The sequence below is a fragment of the Dreissena polymorpha genome, unplaced genomic scaffold (genome assembly GCF_020536995.1).
Source record: "Dreissena polymorpha isolate Duluth1 unplaced genomic scaffold, UMN_Dpol_1.0 chrUn087, whole genome shotgun sequence".
NCBI lineage: Eukaryota > Metazoa > Mollusca > Bivalvia > Myida > Dreissenidae > Dreissena > Dreissena polymorpha.
In genome coordinates, this window is record NW_026273401.1 from 58957 (window position 1) to 79146 (window position 20190).

The window sequence follows — 20190 nt, forward strand, 5'->3', positions numbered from 1 at the left end:
AATTCAAAACAAAAGTTTAATTATAGTGTTTTTGACTTGTTAGTCGCATATTTACCGCATTATAATGTGTGTTTTAATAGGCAAACCATACATTAGTAAAATTCAATCTGCCTTCGCATATATAAGGAATGGGTCAATTAGGTGCTGCGGTTTCCTTTGCTTACTTCAGTTAGAGGTCAATTATTTAAGTAATAGCAATCACAAGGCTCCGACTTCAAAGAAATTGCGGAGCTTTCTTACATAATAAAAGTCGTAGTCGCATGGTATTTGCGTTTTGCGTCCTATTTCGTCACGTGGTTCTTTTTCCCGGTAGTTTTGGCATTCATGATATATGAGGCTATTTATAGATGCGTCTGTCGATAAACAAAGGAAAGTTTACGGGTTATAACAACGCAATAGGTTACGCTCTCGCATACAACTCAATGACGTAGTACAGGTCGTAAAATGAGAGATTCGGGAAAAAGTTGACGCTTAATTATATCAAAGACCCATATTATCTATAGGTCTTTGTTTATATTCTCAATGTATAAAACGTTGAACATAAGTTCAACAACAACTTAAGCAATACGATAGACAAAAAAAAGTTTCATAATTGCTAAACCCGAATATAACAATTTATAATTATAATACGAATGCAATAGCAAAAGGTTAGTAGAAGGTTAAGCTTGTTTATATTCACAGTTCTCAATACATAGACAGTTGGATATGAGTTCATGAATTACTACAGGCATACTATAGGCAACCTCGAAAATGCTTTTTAATCGCTAAAACCGAAAACAGCCTAATATATTATATTAAATATATTTATAGCAATAAATGTCTTTTATAAATGTAGTCGGCGTATACGCTGACTTTGAAATAAAGTTAGCAATTTACTTTTCTAAATAATTAAATACAATTAAACAAAAGTTTAACTATTGTGTTGTGTTTTTCACTTGTAAGCTGCATATTCACCGCATGAAATGTGTGTTAGCATTGTCAAACCACACATTAGTGTGAGTAAAATAAAAAATATACTACGGGAGAGCACTTCATATGTGTCCTCATATGCCTTGTTATGAGTATCTTTCTTCACTATCGAAATATATCATATGTTTATATTTGATTTAAACGCAGTTTTCTTTCGACACATTTAAATCACACGTCAATAGCGCCGTCATGCGAAAATGGGTCTTATGCGTTTCGGCAAGCGTTTGTTAAACCCAACATGTGCTTTTGCGCAGTCAGGCCATAGGCGACGCTGTTCGCTTTAAAATCACTCAATATGTTATGTTTCTCCTTACCAGAAGGAGTGATAGCTGAGTGGGCTATTTATATGATGGGCGCATATGGAATAAGACCCATTTTCACATGACGAGGGTCATTACAAATCTCATTGCGAATTGAAAATGCCACATTTAAGAACAATGCTTTTTGATACAAAATTGAATTGAAAATAGCAAACTTGTTAATAATGGCAGCCTATCCACACATTAAGGAATGATTTCCAGACGTGCTGACCAAGTACGGCAAACATTGTGGTATGATAATTAAACGATTTTCTCTTATCGTGACACTATACTATTTCGCTAATGATTGTTTTCTCATCTTGGAGGCGAAAGTGAAATTCTGCGAGATGGATTGTAACGCGTAATTATAACAGGGCCACAATTTGTGTCGTTTGAGCATACAGAGAGTAGTCCGGAATTCCTTACACAGAACAGTGCTACATCCTTTGAATTGAGCACATACGCAGTGATGTAGCAAAAATTCAGAGGTTGTATCTCGAATCAGCTTATTAAATATTCGAAAATATTCATGCGTGTCTGTTGGCGTTATGTAAAAGTCACTAAGATGAAAACTGAAACAGCTATGCCTAAAAGCGCATGAGTGCTCTATACCTATGTTTATGTTAGCGTTGTTGACACCGTGTGAACTGCTCGGGTAATAAGTAAAGCATAAACAGCAATGTTTATATACTTTTATTCCTCCATATACAAGATACGAAGATTGTTGTATATTTTGAATTTGTATATGGTGTCAAAAATCAAAAGTTTTGTACACGGAACTTTCATTATGAATTTATATTCTTGGTGAGATAGTCATTTGATATTAGAAAAAAATATTCCTTTAATATGATGGTGACTGCAAATTTTCTTTATATTAAGTTATCATTACCATTTTCATCATACTTTCTATGCTTTCAGAACTTCCAAAAAGCATGTTGTTTTTATTTTGTCTTAGTTATTTCTATGAAATAATAAGGAGGATAAAAAATGCACACAAAACTCGACCCGTGCGCTATGACACACACTTTATAAAGTTGAATGGCGTGTGTTCATTTCAAACTTGCGATTGATTTTCAAAAATGAATTGCGTGTTAAATTATGCAATAGCGAACATCTTCAGCGCCTTCAGCGCTTTGATTCTTACGGGTACAGGTATGCGGTCCTTAATTATTACGGAAGCGCTAAAAGGGGACATTAAGACTTGAAAGTTATATTACCAGAGACCAGGTAAAGAACACAACGATCATTCACGGTGAAGAGTGACACTCAATTCTTAACACGTTTTACAGACCAGGATCAAACATGGACAGTTTTAACGTCATCATAGTGTGCAACCAGTAATCCAAAACTTGTTATTGCACGTTGAATAATAATGAAGTTACTGCGAATTTGGCTAAGCCAGATTGCGCAACACAGTCCGGTAAATTTACACAGTTCTACAGTGCTTTTTTAATATTCTGATATACGATTATATATTTTTACCTCAACATTCAACCAGCTTTCCCCTTGCATTTAAAATAAAAGAACTTGGTTTAAAAAAATAGGGCGTGACCTCTTAAACGTAGGGTGTATTAATCCAGAGTGATGTTCAGTGGACATAAGACGGTTAAGGTTATGTACATTTGTGTAACTGATTTACTTTATCCAAACTGATATTTAATTTAACATTATGCCTACATTTTCGGTCCAATCAATTTGCTTCTGAATCACAAGTGGATTAAACATGTTTCCGACCACTGTTCTGCAGCACGTTTTCTGGCATTGTTATCTTTCATACTTTTACACGCCCGTCCTAAGACGGGTCGTATTATGGGAACCAAATCGTGCCCGGCGTCCGGCGTCTGGCGGCGGTGGCGTTCACAACGATGTCCGCTCTCTAAGTAAATAGTTTTCATCCGATCCTCTTCAAACTTGGAGAAAATGTTTGTGGCAAGACAATCTCGGTCAAGTTCGATAACCAGTTAGATCGGCCCAGGCACTTCCGGATTATGGCCCTTGAATTATCCAAAATTGGCCAAATTGGTATCGTCCGCTCTCTGAGTCAAACAGTTTTCACCCGATCCTCTTCAAACTTGGTGACAATGTTTGTGGTCATAATATCTCGGGCAAGTTCGATAACAAGCCAGACCGGCCAAGACACTTCTGGATTATGGCCCTTGAATTATCCAAAATTTGACATATTGGTCTTGTCCGCTCTCTAAGTCAAAAAAGTTTTCATCCTCTCCCGAACTTACTACGGGTCGCGGCACTTTTTTCGCAAATTTGACTATCAACTTGAACGAGCGAAGTCAGCGTGTTATGCCTACGCTGACCCACTAGGTTTTAAGGTGAAATACATAAATGATTGCATAGGTACGTACAGTTTTGACAATAATAAAATGTGTTTTTGATATGGATATATGGTAGGCTATTATAGCTCACTTAATGCAATGTTACATAGTTACACAGTAGGCTTTACGTGTTAGACAAGTCCAGATAATATACTTGAAAATCTTTATTTGATAATATATGTGCTGCCTAGTTTTAGTTTATTTAGTTGTGTGTAACCTTTTGCTCGGTTGGTGTGTTTGAGAAACATAAGTTTCCAATACATTTTTACTTCAGTATTGTGGCCTTATAATGACTAAATGTAAGATATTTGGTTTATAGCATGTGTAAAATAATTTCTTTGTCTTATTATTATGTTCTCTATAAGTTTTGCCGAGTTTGCCTACATAATTATGACGCTTTAAAGGTATCCGAATTTTGACTGTCCGAGACCTGTGTCAGTATTGTTGTCAAATGCTTGTAAATGTTCAACTAAAGGGGTCTGAACATGAGGTCGAAACATCTTTCTGCGTGTCGGTGAATAGGGGGTAGGCAAATGGAGTGGTAGTCCCCTCCCGCACGGTGGCTGGGAATGTTTGAAATACAGGCCTGAAATGTAGTCCATATAAACGGACTCCCAGAGCCTTTGATAATTTTTGCTATGATGGCACTGGCAGTCCATATGCACCCCTTCATAAACATGGGTGCAGTTCAGCGCAGTGAATCCGTGCGCTTCACTAAACAGACGTCGTTCGAGACAAATTGAGGAGAATAATGAATAAACTTCATAAACATGTTAAATTTACCTGAATGGCAACCTACGGATGTCATCCTTTGCATGCACCCGATAAAAACACCACGATGTTTCAACACACTTTTCTCGCTGACATGTTTATGTTTAAATTTGAAACGGTGTATTCTGTATCGAATATCACATCGTTATCGCCTTTATAGGCTGGAGCACATAACCCGACATGCAAAATATTGGTGTACTTCGACCTAACCAATATTCGGTCAATTTTCCAATATGGCGGATACAGCATACAAAACAAAACCTAAGTCAATAAAACCAATTGTTTCTTGCTTTAATGGTACAATTTGGATGAGTTTGTGGTTAAGATAGGTAAACTTGTATAAGCTATTGCAGTTTCCGTGTTCCTTAACCCTTGCATTGTTGATAACATTTTGCACCCATGGCCAAGAAAGAGCGCTTTGCAACTATCAGCAACCCATTGGTTTATAAAGCTGATAGTTGAATTATTGCAACAAGCCTGAAATGATGACCCCTTAGATAAAAGATACAAACTTTTATTTCAAGTCGGTTCACAGTAATAACAGTTCAACATTAGCTATGTATAGCTATTTACCGACACATTAAAAGGCATTATTGACACATTATTAATGATAACCAATAATATTTCATTTGTGTAAATTTGAGTATATTTTGTTGAAAAACATTGACATGTTCCACATAAAAGCTCCATTATCCCTTTGAATTAAAGTTGTAACCAACACGGACGCTGGAGTGAGTACTATAACTCTCATATTTTGTTGAAAAGTTGATCTTGAGCAGCCAGTATGCATTAATATAGCCACTGCCTACTAACTACGAGTATTACTGTCACATTTTTAGGATTGATGAAACCCAGGACATATTCTTATGAGAAAGCATATGATAAACAACGCAATAAAGGGGGATATCAGAAACAATGCAGAGATGAAAATAGTTCTTGAACATCTCTGCCTGTTTGCAACCAAAGACATAGCTGTAAATGAGGAGCTGCGGTTCGATTACGGAGTGCCAAATTTACCATGGAGAAAGGTTTGTTGTGTTCATTTTCTTTTTATATGCTTGTAAACTGTGACATTCATATCACGGGATTTCCCCAAAAACTGTTTACAAATACGTCAAATTTGCATCTTTTAAAGCCACGTTGGATGTTTAAAGCCTAATAATACAATGTGCTTCAAAGATATCATGACTGACAATATATTATATATATCATTAGTATAATATGACGATGTTACCCCACAAAGGATTGGTTATGAACTGTGATTATTACTTGTTTGTTGGCTTTATATGCTTTACATTTCAGATAATTTTATTTTCACAAGTGTGTTATAAAAATATTGTCCCCAATTGTGTTACGTGTCCTAATTTGGCTGTGTGTTAGTTTCACTTATGTATATGTTCTTGTGCAGGCTGGTGAAGACCTTGTCAATCACGAGGGAAACGCCATAACAAATGTGGAGTCACAGAAAGATACTACTAGTTTGGTAAGTTCTACGTTTATGAACATGGATGACATGCTATCTGTGGAGTTTGCTATTATGCCGAAAATTTTAAGTTCAATATAATTCTCTATGTCTTTTGCAATTTCCTCAGAAGTCATATGCAAGGTAGACGAAACATGACTTGTAGTTATAAACAGACTAGCAGTATGTTTTGTTGAAGTTTTTGCTTCACCATGTACTGGACGACCTGGTCAATGATTAATCAAGTAACATTAGAATTGATAAGACACAGAAAGATGCCTTAATATATATTTATGGATGTACATGTAATATAAGGCCTAGCAAACAGAACGTCAATGAACGTGGAATTGACAAGTACGTGGCGCTCACAAGACAGTAACATACACCTACAGCATTACTAAATTCATATACAGAACTATTTACAAATATATGTCTACGTACAATTAAGCTTGTAACATAATTATATTTTACCTGGATACATGCTTTGCAGCTAGTGATATATATAAATGTGAGCTTCATAAGGCATTAAGATTGTAGTTTTACTGCTTGTTTACCGATTATCTGATATGTGTGCTCTTGTCTTCATTTGTGATCTCATTTGGGTGTGTATTGGGTGTTGGTAATTCATTTTCTTGGTCACGATGCCGCTACTGGCTAATCATCGGCTCTACTCCATTGTATGACTTTCATGGTAAAAAGTATTTATGTTTTTGAAGATAAGGTTTTCCTCTACCAGTAATATGACACTCTTTGTTCTTGTATGATTCCATCAGCCGCTATTGGAGACTTGAATTATAGTGCTACTAAGGCGAACCATCATTATATTTTGTATTTGTTTGTTTCATGTTGCAACAATATTTGTGACTTAGTTATATTAATTCGATTCATAGATTATTCGATGTGTGTGATAATTATTTTTGTCCTCATTTGTGTTCCATGCCCCCATTTGGGTGTGTGTTATATCCGCAAATCTAGTCCGGGTAGTTGGAAATGACATGGTAATTGTAGGGTTAAGGAACATTGTTTTATCGGCCCCCTGGGGGGGGGTTAATTGGTGGCTATACCATATCTTCAAATGAATTATTTCCCACAATACTGTATTCGGTACAGTGCTATACATTGTTACACGATGCAACACTACACATACAATTCTTATATGTTGAGCCAGAAATATATGCATCTGATTTTTTATATGTGTGAAATTGTCTTAATTCCTGCCCCTTGTTCTCATTTGGTGTGTGTTATTTTAAGTTTCATACTTGCGCCCTTGTGTAGGCTGATGAAGATGTAGTCTACCAAGATAATAAGAGTCCGAGAACTGTGGATTCATGGAACAACACCTTGGTAAGTTCTTGAGCATTTTAATATGAAATTATGATAGGAAAATGTACTTGAGTGTCTTATTATATTACTTATATGAGTAACATTGTCCTCAATTGTGTCCTTTGTCCTCACTCGGCTGTGTGTTATTTTCACGTTTGTACTTGTACAGGCTGATCAAGACATGATCCACAAATTAGAAAATGACGCCAGACCTGTGGATCAGTGCCAAGCCAAAGTTGAAGTAAGTTTCATATTAATACGCTTTTAGTGATATCAGTAGAGTATGATATTTTACAGAAAATGTTAAGTGAACACTCATTTGTCTACCTATTGTTTATGAGATGTTAGTACATGTCACAGAAGACACATTAGGTTTGGGTTTATCATATTATCTTAATATTATATATTGTGTCGGCATATGTTGCACTGGCAGCTGATGTATACCCATGTCATTTAATGATTTGTTATGAGTGTGAGATTGTCTTCATTCATGCCATGTGTCCTCTTTCTGGTGTGTGTTATTTTCACCTTTGTACTTGCACCCTTGTGCAGGCTGATGAAGATGTAGTCTACCAAGATGGAAATAGTCTGAGAACTGTGGATTCACAGAACGATATGTTGGTAAGTTCTTGGGTATTCTAATCTGACATTATGATAGGAAAACTGTACTGAGTGTCTGATATGTGTGATATTGTCCCCATTCATTCCATTGTCCTCATTTGGGTGTGTGTAACTTCAACTAAGTTTCAATTTGGAAATACTAGTAGTCAAATACACAATTAATTGTCTTCTTATTTGTTGTAAGGTTTTATTTTGAGTCATAGAAGACTAATAACTTGTAGTGCAATATATATGCAAGCCATTATATGTTCTGACGCTATTTGATACTAAAGTATTTTTGTCAGTGATTTAATACTGCAGTAACATTTGTTGGTGGCTGCAGAATAATCATTTGACATCATGATAAAAATGTTAAACATTATCCTCATTTGTGTCCTTTGTCCCAATTCAGGTTGTTTTTTTGTAGTTGTACAGGCTGATGAAGACATGAGCCAAAAATTCTGAAAAGACGTCAGATCTCTGGAACAATGCCAAGCCGAAGTTGAAGTAAGTTCCACACTAATAAACATTTAGTGATATCAGAAGAGTATGATATTTTACAGAAAAGGTAAAGTGAACACTTAATTGTCTACTAATTGTTAATGGTTGTCATTACATGTCACAGAAAGCACATTAGGTTATTTCTAAACATATTATCCTTATATTTTATATTGTGTCAGCATATGTTGCACTGGCAGCTGATGTATAACCATCTCATTTAATGATTTGTTATGTGTCTTCATTTGTGCCATGTGTCCTCATTTTGGTGTGTGTTATTTTCACTTTTGTACTTGTGCCCTTTTGCAGGTTGATGAAGATGTAGTCTACAAAGATGGAAATAGTCTGAGAAATGTAGATTAATAGAACAATATGTCAATAAGCTCTAGGATACTCATATATTTCAGCCATGAAATGTTTTTGACGCTTTTTGAAGCCACCATCAAATGTTACTGCAGTATTAAACCACTGAGGAAAATACTGCAGTAACATTTGATGGTGGCTTCAGTATTATCGTTTGACATTATGATAAAAATGTTCTGAGTGTCTGATATGTGTGACATTATCCTCATTTGTGTCCTTTGTCCAAATTCGGGTTGGTGCTATTTTCATTTTTGTACTTGTACAGGATGATGAAGACATTAGCCACACATTCAGAAATGATGTCAGATCTTTGGAACAGTGCCAAGCCGAAGTTAAAGTCAGTTCCACACTAATAAACATTTAGTGATATCAGCAGAGTATGATATTTTACAGAAAAAGTGAAGTGAACACTAAACTGTCTACCTATTGTTAATGAGATGTCATGACATATCACAGATATGATATGTGTGATATTGTCCCCATTTGTGCCCTTGTCCTCATTCGGATGTGTGTTAGTTTAAATTTGAAAATAGTCAAATACACAATTAATTGTATACTTATTTGTTGTAAGATTTTATTTTGAGTCATAGAAGACGCATAATTTGTAGTGCTATATATTCAAGCAATTATATGTTCTGACACTATTTGTTACTGCAGTACGTTCGTCAGTTGTTTAATACTGCAGTAACATTTGTTGGTGGCCTCAGTATTATAATACGACATTATGATAAATATGTATATAGTGTATGATATGTGTGACATTATCCTCATTTGTGTCCTTTGTCCCAATTCAGGTTGGTGCTATTTTCATTTTTGTACTTGTACAGGATGATGAAGACATGAGCCAAACATTCAGAAAAGAAGAAAGGCCTGTGGAACAGTGCCAAGCCGAAGTTGAAGTAAGTTCCACATTAATACACATTTAGTGATATCAGCAGAGTATGTTATTTTACAGTAAAGGTGAAATGAACACTAAACTGTCTACCTATTGTTAATGAGATATTGTTTATGAGATGTCATGACGTGTCACAGAAGACACATTATGTTATTGCTAAACATATTAAACGTTAAAGGTGCGGTTTAGTGGGTTCAGTGGTCTAGTAGTAGGATGCTGGTCTACAGATCGTAAGGTCCCTGGTTCGAATCCCGCCCGGGACACTGGATTTTTCTGAGCAAAAAATAATCTCACGCTCGCTCCTCTCCACCCAGGTGTATAAATGGGTATCTGTGAGGGAAATAAGTCAATGTGCCGTGGCTGCCTTCGACGCCATATGTAAATGGAGGACTTAAATCCCAGTGATCGGGGGGTCAATGTCAAGGTCTGCTGAAGGTGCATACGTTATTGAAGCAGACTATAAAGCGCACCTTTAACCTTTAAACATATTATTCTAATATTATATATTGTGTCAGCATATGTTGCACTGGAAGTTGATGTATACTCATCTCATTTAATGATTTTTTATGTGTGTGAGAGTGTCTTCATTCGTGCCATGTGTCCTCATTTTGGTGTGTGTTATTTTCACTTTTGTACTTGCACCCTTGTGCAGGCTGATGAAGATGTACCGGTAGTCTACCAAGATGGAAATAGTCTGAGAACTGTAGATTCACAAAACGATATGTTGGTTAGTTCTTGGGTATTCTAATCTGACATTATGATAGGAAAACTGTACTGAGTGTCTGATATGTGTGATATTGTCCCCATTTGTGCCCTTGTCTTCATTCGGGTGTGTGTAATGCTGCCTCTGTATCGAATGTTTGGGAGTATATTGGTTTTGGACTGTCTGTCTGTCATTGTATGTGTGTGTCTGTCTGTCCCAAAACTTTAACCTTGGTCATAACTTGTGTAATATTGAAGATAGCAACTTAATATTTGGCATGTATGTGTATCTCATGAAACTGCACATTTTGAGTGGTGAAAGGTCAAGGTCATGTTTCAAGGTCAAAGGTCATTTTTAGGTCGGCTGTTTTCAGAGAAAATTGAGGAATTGTCATAGCCAGCTTTTTGTCTTGTCTGCTGTCCGCGGTAGGCGTCATGCTTAAACCTTAACATTGCCTCTAAAATCAAAGTGCTTCCACCTACAACTTTGAAACTTCATATGTAGCTGCACCTTGATGAGTTCTAAAACGCTACACCCATTTTTGGGTCACTAGGTCAAAGGCTAAGGTCACTGTGAGCTCTAAAAAAAACAACACAACACCTTTTCTTCTGAAGAAAAGCTTTCATTTATTAGCTCATCTATTTTTTGAAAAAAAATTATGAGCTATTGTCATCACCTTGGCGTCGGCGTTGGCGTCAGCGTCCGGTTAAGTTTTGCGTTTAGGTCCACTTTTCTCAGAAAGTATCAATGCTATAGCATTCAAACTTGGTACACTTACTAACTATCATCAGGGGACTGGGCAGGCAAAGTTAGATAACTCTGGCGAGCATTTTGACAGAATTATGTTCCCTTTTTATACTTAGAAAATTAAAAAATTTGGTCAAGTTTTGTGTTAAGGTCCATTTTGTTCCTTAAGTATCAAAGCTATTGCTTTCATACTTGCAACACTTACTAACTATCATAAGGGGACTGTGCAGGCAAAGTTATGTAACTCTGACTGGCATTTTGACAGAATTATGTGCCCTTTTTATGTCCCCCACTATAGTAGTGGGGGACATATTGTTTTTGCCCTGTCTGTTGGTCTGTCTGTTGGTCTGTCTGTTGGTCTGTCTGTTTGCGCCAACTTTAACATTTTGCAATAACTTTTGCTATATTGAAGATAGCAACTTCATATTTGGAATGCATGTGTATCTCATGAAGCTGCACATTTTGAGTGGTGAAAGGTCAAGGTCATCCTTCAAGGTCAGAGGTCAAATATATGTGGCCAAAATCGCTCATTTTATGAATACTTTTGCAATATTGAAGATAGCAACTTGCTATTTGGCATGCATGTGTATCTCATGGAGCTGCACATTTTGAGTGGTGAAAGGTCAAGGTCATCCTTCAAGGTCAGAGGTCAAATATATGTGGCCCAAATCGCTTATTTTATAAATACTTTTGCAATATTGAAGATAGCAACTTGATATTTGGCATGCATGTGCATCTCATGGAGCTGCACATTTTGAGTGGTGAAAGGTCAAGGTCATCCTTCAAGGTCAGAGGTCAAATATATGTGGCCAAAATCGCTTATTTTATGAATACTTTTGCAATATTGAAGATAGCAACTTGATATTTGGCATGCATGTGTATCTCATGGAGCTGCACATTTTGAGTGGTGAAAGGTCAAGGTCAAGGTCATCCTTCACAATGTCAAGGTCATCCTACAAGGTCAAACATCATATAGGGGGACATTGTGTTTCACAAACACATCTTGTTATACTTAGAAAATAGAAAATTTGGTACAGTTTTGTGTTTAGGTCCACTTTATTCCTACAGTATCAAAGCTATTGCTTTCATACTTGCAACACTTATTAACTATCATAAGGGGACTGTGCAGGCAAAGTTATGTAACTCTGACTGGCATTTGGACGGAATTATGGGCGCTTTTTACTTAGAAAATTGAAAATTTGGTTAAGTTTTGTGTTTTGGTCCACTTTACCCTTAAAGTATCATAGATATTGCTTTCATACTTGGAACACTCACTCGCAGACTATCGTAAGGGTACAGTAAAAGGACAAAACTTTGACAAAACTACTCTTACCTGACATACCATAATAGACTCCACCCAAACCATCCCCCGTGCCCTCCCCCCCGAATCCCCCCCCCCCTTCCCTAATTTTTTTTTTTTTTTTAAGATCATCTCACAAATGACCACCACACCCTCACACTATACCCCCCTCCCACCCCCACCCCAGCCCCCCCCCCCAAATTTTTTTTTAAACGGTTAAAAAAACAGAAATATTTATTTTTATTATTTTATTTTTGAAATACCGTCCAACCATCGCACCCAAGAATCCCCTCCCCCCACCCCCCCCCCACCGAAATTTTTATTATTATTTTTCGCATTTTTTTTCCGCATTTTTGGAAGATAATGTAATAAATGTCCACACCCCCACACTATACACCCCTCATCACTCCACCCCTTCCTCCTTTGTGATTTAAATTGAGAGTCCCTTCACCTTTAAAAATAAAATAGATGAGCGGTCTGCACCTGCAAGGCGGTGCTCTTGTTAAATACTGCACCCGCAGCTGAGCGTTGGCAACGTCGCTATGTTGTGCTCTTGTTTTCTAAAATAGCTGCTGTGCGGCTTCAAAGTGCAGTAGGGGGCATTGTGTTTCACAAACACAGCTCTTGTTTGATAGGGATTTTAATGGGTTTCTTTCCAACCTGGATATGTTTTGATGATTTTTTAAACACATGCAAATTACTGGTTCTTTCCAGGACATGAACTCTTGTCAGCCGTAGGCTTTTAATGCAATCTAGCTGAAATACATCAGTTTATATTATCTGACTTATAATTTGTTGATGATAAGTATTGAGAGACAGTTGAAGGTGAATGTTGACATAGCATTTTTATGTGAGAAAGGCTTTGTAACTTTAGTTTATTACATAATCAATAGATTTTTTAAAATTAAGTTATGCAAGCAAATCATGATTTTTATTTATTGGGTTGTGAAAACAGAATTCAAATAGTGCTTTTGTTTGAATTTAGAATGTTTTAATACTTAATTTCCTTTGTATTTAAAAAAGAGAAATGTTTAAATTAGACTACAGAAAAACACTACCTTTTGAGATTATGGTATTCTATAATTGTGTATATTGCAGGCTGAAGAGAAAGTGAGACAAGAAGCGAGGCAGGTAACTGATAGACTTAAGGAGGAGAAGCAGCAAGAAATGGGCCTGAGACAACTGGAGGAGGAGTGGAGACTGGTGGAGGAGGCAGAGAGGCAGAAGAAGGAGGCAGCCTCCAGGAAGCAGAGAAAGCAGGGCTCTGGGAGTGGCGGCAAGTCCTCTAGTAAGAGTCCCAGCCCTCTGTCTGCTGGTCCTGGGACCCCCCAGAAAGGACAGGAGGTCAAGACGGGGCCAGACAGGGTGACACCAGTAGGGAGAACAATAAGGTAGGAGAGTGTCTAGGTATGTAACAGTAATGTGCTTGCAGATTCTGTGAAATAATTAATGATTTTAATGGTGTGTTAAACAAATACCAAATAGTTTCAGTTATGGTACAAAGTGATTCAGGACTTGCCTTTATGTCAGAAGTAAATTATATAAATAAGATCATTTTACAGTTTAACAACTGTTAAACATTAAGTGTTTGTCAGATATTTTTCGTGGATTTATTGACATGCCGATTGTCAAAGATGGTAAGACATATAATTGGCCTGTGATGACAGATGCAAAACCTTTGGACCCTTTCGGTTTCTCAAACATCTGAGAACAACAGTGCCATAAATTTTTCACAGGAGCAAATTTGATTAGCTAAAAAACATCGGTTTTCTTAATGTGCAACATTTCATCGTTATGAAATAAAATGTTTAAACAGTATATTTTTATTTGGTAAATTCTATGCGTTACTTATGAAGAAGTTATCAGAGTTATCAAAAAAAATCATTTTTTCATTCTTGGATGAAAACTAACTTAAGCAATTCTTAAGCTTAACTGACGTATTTACAAACTCAATATTCAAGATGTATTTGGGCCCTGTGTGGGTTTAGTGCATGTGTGTAAAGTGTTGTCCCAGATTAGGGACGACACTTTTCGCTTTTATGGTATTTTTTATTTGCAGAAAGTCTCTTCTTAGTTAAAATCCAGTTAAGACGGAAAGTGTTGTCCCTGATAAACCTGTGCTGACTGCACAGGCTAATCTGGGACGACATATGCTTTAAACCCCTTTTTCACAGAGCCCGGCTCATTTAATTTTATCAGCAGGTACAGAGGAGAGGCAAACACAAAGATGAGCAACCGCCACTTTAAGTGAACAACACTTGTAAGGCAAACACAAAGATGAGCAACCGCCACTTTAAGTGAACATCACGTGTAAGATAAAGTCCACCTCCAGCACACTGCCTGTCTCCACAGTCACCCAGTCATCTCACCATCCACATTCAGTGAGCGATAACCTCGGTAACCTTGAAGTCAGTGGTCAGTCTACAATCAGCGAGAGCGTCATCAACACAGCCGTGTGCATGTCTGCGTCCTCCCCTGCCCCCTTGCCGCGCTACCACAGGAGGCAAGGCTAATACTGCCTCCTAGATAACAGAGCAGCTCCCAGCAAGGCTCCATTACAGGTCATATGTATTCACTATCACAAGGAGGTCACATGGAATGCACATTCTCACCAAACGCAAACCTAGCTGTGACCTAACTGAGATTAGTTGAAAAGCTGAGCGAGATGTCCTATGGACAATTTTTGTTGACTAAGCAACTTTGAAATAACAGGGGAATGAGTTTTTGTGCTACATATACCATACTTATATTTTGTATATGGGATTGTTTCATATTGCAGTAATAGTGTAGGCTTATGTATGGTCTGACATCTGATTCACTGGCTGTAAAAGATTAGTGAGTAACCAGATCACTTGATCGGTAGAACGTTCGTTTTATAAGCGAAAGGCTCCTGGTTCGAATCCCGGTATGGATGCACATTTTGATGACAGATAACCTTTGTAATATATCTTTACTCATTTCTTATGTCTCATTTGCATGTGTGCTATATTCAATTTTATACATGTGCAGCTTGATGAAGACCTAGTCCAAGAAGAAGTGAACATAACAACAAACGAAGAGTAACAGAACAATGTATTAGTAAGTTCTACATTTTTGTATCATAGAAGGCACATGATTTGTCGTGATACATGTACATTATTCAACAGCATATAACATGGTCATGTGTATTTTTATGCTCCCCGAAAATTTTCGGGGTGGGGGGCATATAGTTGCCAGTTTGAAGTTCATTACTTCCTTACTTACTTCCTTCCTTCTGTCACACTTTTGTAACAGTTTCTCATAGCGCCTTCAATATTTTACCAATCTATTACATCTTTGGCATGGAGATACCTTGCTTGTACCTCTACCTTTTGATGATGTTAGAAGTCACTGGGGTCAAGGTCACCAATGCTAATAATAGATTTTTCTGTAACCGTTTTGTTACAGTTTCTCATAGCACCTTCAATATTTTTCCGATCTCTTACAAATTTGGCATGTAGGTACCTTTCATGGACCTCTACCTTTTGATGAGGTTTGAGGTCACTGTGGTCAAGGTCACCGAGGCTAATAATGTATTTTTTTTAGTTGGTAATTAACACATAGATTGAGGAAGCGCATTATCAGGGAGCATCCATCAGTTTCACTGATATTCTTGTTTATATTGCAGTATATTTATTACAGTATGCCTGATAGTCTGCAGTAATGCTGGTGGTAGCATTTAATTCGATTCACTGATTATCTTAAGAACATGATATTGTTCTCATTTGTGTTTTGTCCCCATTTGGATGTGTGTGATGGTTTGTTTTGCTCTTGTGTGGTTTCATCAAGTCCCAGGATCACAGAAATCAACAATATATTTTGAGTCAGTGTTTTGTTTTTGTTCCATTCAATTGATGTTACTCAACTTATTCACTGATAAAAGTTATGAATGAGATATTGTCTTCATTTGTGCCAGTTTGCCATTATTTATGTGTATTATTTTTATGCCCCCCTTCGAAGAAAAGGGGGTATATTGTTTTGCACATGTCGGTCCGTCCGTATGTCCGTCCGTCCACCTGATGGTTTCCGGATGATAACTCAAGAATTTTTAGGCCTAGGATCATGAAACTTCATAGGTACATTGATCATGACTCGCAGATAACCCCTATTGATTTTCCGGTCACTAGGTCAAGGTCATGGTGACCCGAAAAAGTAAAATGGTTTCTGGATGATAACTCAAGAACGCTTATGCCTAGGATCATGAAACTTCATAGGTACATTGATCATGACTCGCAGATGACCCCTATTGATTTTCAGGTCACTAGATCAAAGGTCAAGGTCACGGTGACCTGAAATAGTAAAATGGTTTCCGAATGATAACTCAAGAACGCTTATGCTAAGGATCATTAAACTTCATAGGTACATTGATCATGATTAGCAGATGACCTCTATTGACTTTCAGGTCACTGGGTTAAAGGTCAAGGTCACTGTGACTTAACACAGTAAAATTGTTTCCGGATGATAACTCAAGAAAGCTTAGGCCTTGATCATGAAACTTCATAGGTACATTGATCATGACTCACAGATGACCCCTATTGATTTTCAGGTCACTAGGTCAAAGGTCAAGGTCACAGTGCCAAAAAACGTATTCACACAATGGCTGCCACTACAACTGACAGCCCATATGGGGGGAATGAATGTTTTACAAACAGCCCTTGTTACTTTTACAGGCTGATGATGATCTGGTCTATGTGGTGGGAAGTAAAGTAAAAAAACCATTGAGTCCTTATTGCCATGTGTGTCTGATTCCCTAACCAAAGTCTTCTTTAGTAACATTCGACCAAATATTTTTCTTGCGATAATTAATTTTCACTAGAATAAAGCGACTGTTAAAAAATATTTACACACAAAATGATTTTTATCTTTGTGCTATAAAAACCCATATTCTTTGGGCAATAACTGATACTAGTTAATGGTTTTGAATATTTCATTTTCCCCATGTAATGGGATATAACTTCCACTTTAAATGAGTGTAATTGTAAAGAAACAAAATATCAACTAATTTATTATTTTCCAACATTTGTAGTGCTTTTTATGATGATAAGAGAATTTGTTTAGGCAATTTGAGTACTTACTGGTATGATATATTTACATTATTGCAGGGATTCTTCATGCTGTTCAAACAGTTTTTGCTCACAGAAAATGTGGATGAGGCACAGGTTATAATTGTCCAGGTATGTGAGTGGGAACTTCAAACTTTCGCTGAACAGTTAATGATGATTACAACACGAATATGTTCTACATCTCTGTTCAAATATGTACAATGCTAAACAAACATATTTTTGAAGTTGTTCTGACATAGAATCTGCAACAGTTAAAGTGTGCGCAAGGATGAAGTACAATAATCTTAAACACCTAATGAAACTCGTTCAGGATGTTGCATTGCCAATATTTAGTCCATGTTTAATTATTGAGTACCTGGGTAAGAAATGGGCAATTTGATCAAATGTAATTTATTTTTATTTAGATGCTGTATATGCTATATATGTATTTACTGATATTTTTGACACTTTGTCCATGTATTTTCTCTGTTAACCATATCTAGGTCAATTGATAATTTTGGTCAGTTTGATATTGATTACAAAGTCAAGTTTTTAAACTGAAATGAAATTGTTTGGATTGCTTATCCTATATTGGCGAACAGGAATGAAACTGGGTCAGAATATTTAATTGGATATTGACAGTATTACGATCAGTTTCAAATCTGGGTAGCCTAGACTAAAAAATAAGTTACCAGTAAGTGTGTGTGTGTGAATTAATTTATGTTGCATTAATGTTGCAAACATCATAGTTCATGGCTGTGTTTCTCAGGTCATTGGTATTAACCAAAATTATACCATTTTTTCGTTTTTCATATCTTAGGATATCAAGGAGCAGGGTATGACACGGATGATAATGATGATGATGTGGGTGATCCAGATTGGATTTACAATAAAAGAAAGCACTGTAAGTTATTGCAACTTTGTCCTACTTCACGAAGAGGATCTGTCATATTATTTTGAGTACAACGACCCTCACAATTGATTCATATACAATTCAATTATTGCTTTCTACCTGCACAAGAAATTCTTTTGTTTTACCTCCTAATTAGCTAACCAGGTGTTTTACAAATTATGTGTTGTACTTTAATTGAAAACCTGAAGTATCTGGTCATTTACGAATAGAAAGATGGGATTATCGCTGTTTAAACATAAAGATGTTGATGTATTAAAAATTGTTAGGTCAGACTGAATTCAATGTGATAAAGAATCTTAAGCTCACGATGCCTCATCATTATTGTTGTAGCTCCAGACAGTGAAGACTCGGATTAGGACTTAAAAAGGCAAACAAAGAAAAACAGAAATAACAGTGGTATGTTTAATAGCATCGAAATTCAATTGCTGTTTAAAGCCACACAACTTATTTGGCATAGTAAATTTAAGTATAAATAAGAAACATATTTTATCTATGCCAATTAGAATATATCTGATGGTTACAAGGTAGAAATCCGTCTTTTTTGCACTTTAAAACTTACAAATAATTGCGTTTGTTGAAATGGACGTATACGTATAGAAATCCTACTTTCAGTTTAAAAATATAAAAAAATAATAAATTACTTGCTAACTAGGCTATATATTTTTGACAATTGTGCGCACTTTCAAATTGCATCTTTATGTATTGATTAACATGTATTTCATTTCAAGGTGTGTGGCTGTAACAATTTATGCACTTAGCTTGCACTATGTGGTTCATTTTTTCGTGTACAGTGTTGCTTACGGTATACCACTAGGAGGCGCTATTAGAATGTAGGCTTTACCACACCTTCCAGTGAACCAATTCATTAAACCCGAATATAGTTATTTGCATGTGTAATAAATGTTTGGAAGAATATTTGCATTACTTTGCGTTATAGTATAATTGTCATCTTGGATATAACATGTACTCTGTATATTACTGGCAACATGAAACAACAACATTGTTCTTATTGTATATATTTGGTTCAGCATTGCTTATGTTAACATGATTTGAAATGTTGTTCATATAATATCATTATTATGTGGACGACTTACATAAACGTAAATTGTTGCAGTTGTCATTTTGATTCATGTTATGGTATGCATCTTGGTATTTTATATTTCAGGAAAAAAGAAGTGGACGCTGCAGGAACAACGAGTTGTGATGAGTGAATTTGAAAAATTGCTAAAAGAAAACCCGTGTTTAAGTAGAAGAACTGGGGGGAAATATTAAAGACTTCGTTCGAAATAAGACAAGTACATTTATCAAGCATGAGGAAAATTAAAATGACTGAGGAAAGAACAAGATGCTGTAGATTTGAATGCTGTAACTGGCAATTTGTTTAGATGCATATATTTTTCAAATTCCCTAAAAGTGTTTGATTGGAAATAATCCAAAACTGATGATATCATAATGTAACAGTAAACAATATATAACACTTTTTAACAAACATTTGTTGATAAGGCTGTTTGAAATTTTGAACTATAAAGTTATATTGTGAAAAGAATTTTGTCCGTGTTTCATATTCTGTAGGGAAAGTATCGTTTTTGGCATTCAGAAATGGAGTATGCTCAATTATTAATTTTAATATAAAGTTAAGTCATCGCAGTCTCGTTTAAGACATTTTATATACATGTTTTTTAATTGCGGTTATCATTATGCTTTAAATATATCCAGCAGAATTTCAAACCCTTTTGGGAAGATGTTTAAAAAAGCTGTTCAATTTATTGTAGTAACTTATTAGTAAAAGCAGGGAATTGTTGTATTATCCACTTTTTTTATAATCCAAATATATTGATAGGAAATAAAAGTTTTTACCTTAAGTCATGTTTTGATGCTTGAATTCACTGTATAAGTATTATATTAATAAATTCTGTCATCTATGATAAAGGTACGGTGTGTTTTTATGCCCTCTGAT

At 36.1% G+C, this 20190-nt stretch overlaps 1 protein-coding gene across 11 annotated transcripts; it reads left to right on the plus strand.

Moving 5' to 3' along the window:
• Positions 1–3808: 3808 nt before the first annotated feature.
• Positions 3809–20162, plus strand: LOC127864032 (uncharacterized). Of its 11 annotated transcripts, XM_052403704.1 has the most exons (15): positions 3809–3897; positions 5209–5397; positions 5778–5852; positions 7107–7175; positions 7324–7395; positions 7707–7775; positions 13359–13651; positions 14460–14475; positions 14526–14821; positions 15270–15338; positions 16825–16984; positions 17381–17452; positions 18141–18224; positions 18564–18629; positions 19399–20162. In XM_052403704.1, the coding sequence occupies exons 2-9, from the start codon at positions 5236–5238 to the stop codon at positions 14559–14561; spliced, it is 792 nt and encodes a 263-aa protein (XP_052259664.1). In that variant the 5' UTR covers positions 3809–3897; positions 5209–5235; the 3' UTR covers positions 14562–14821; positions 15270–15338; positions 16825–16984; positions 17381–17452; positions 18141–18224; positions 18564–18629; positions 19399–20162. The 11 variants fall into 11 exon arrangements, with proteins under 11 accessions (XP_052259664.1, XP_052259667.1, XP_052259665.1 ...); XM_052403707.1 differs by lacking the exon at positions 16825–16984 and having other exon boundaries at positions 17381–17456; positions 18500–18629; XM_052403705.1 differs by lacking the exon at positions 16825–16984 and having other exon boundaries at positions 17381–17456.
• The last annotated feature ends 28 nt before the right edge of the window (positions 20163–20190 follow it).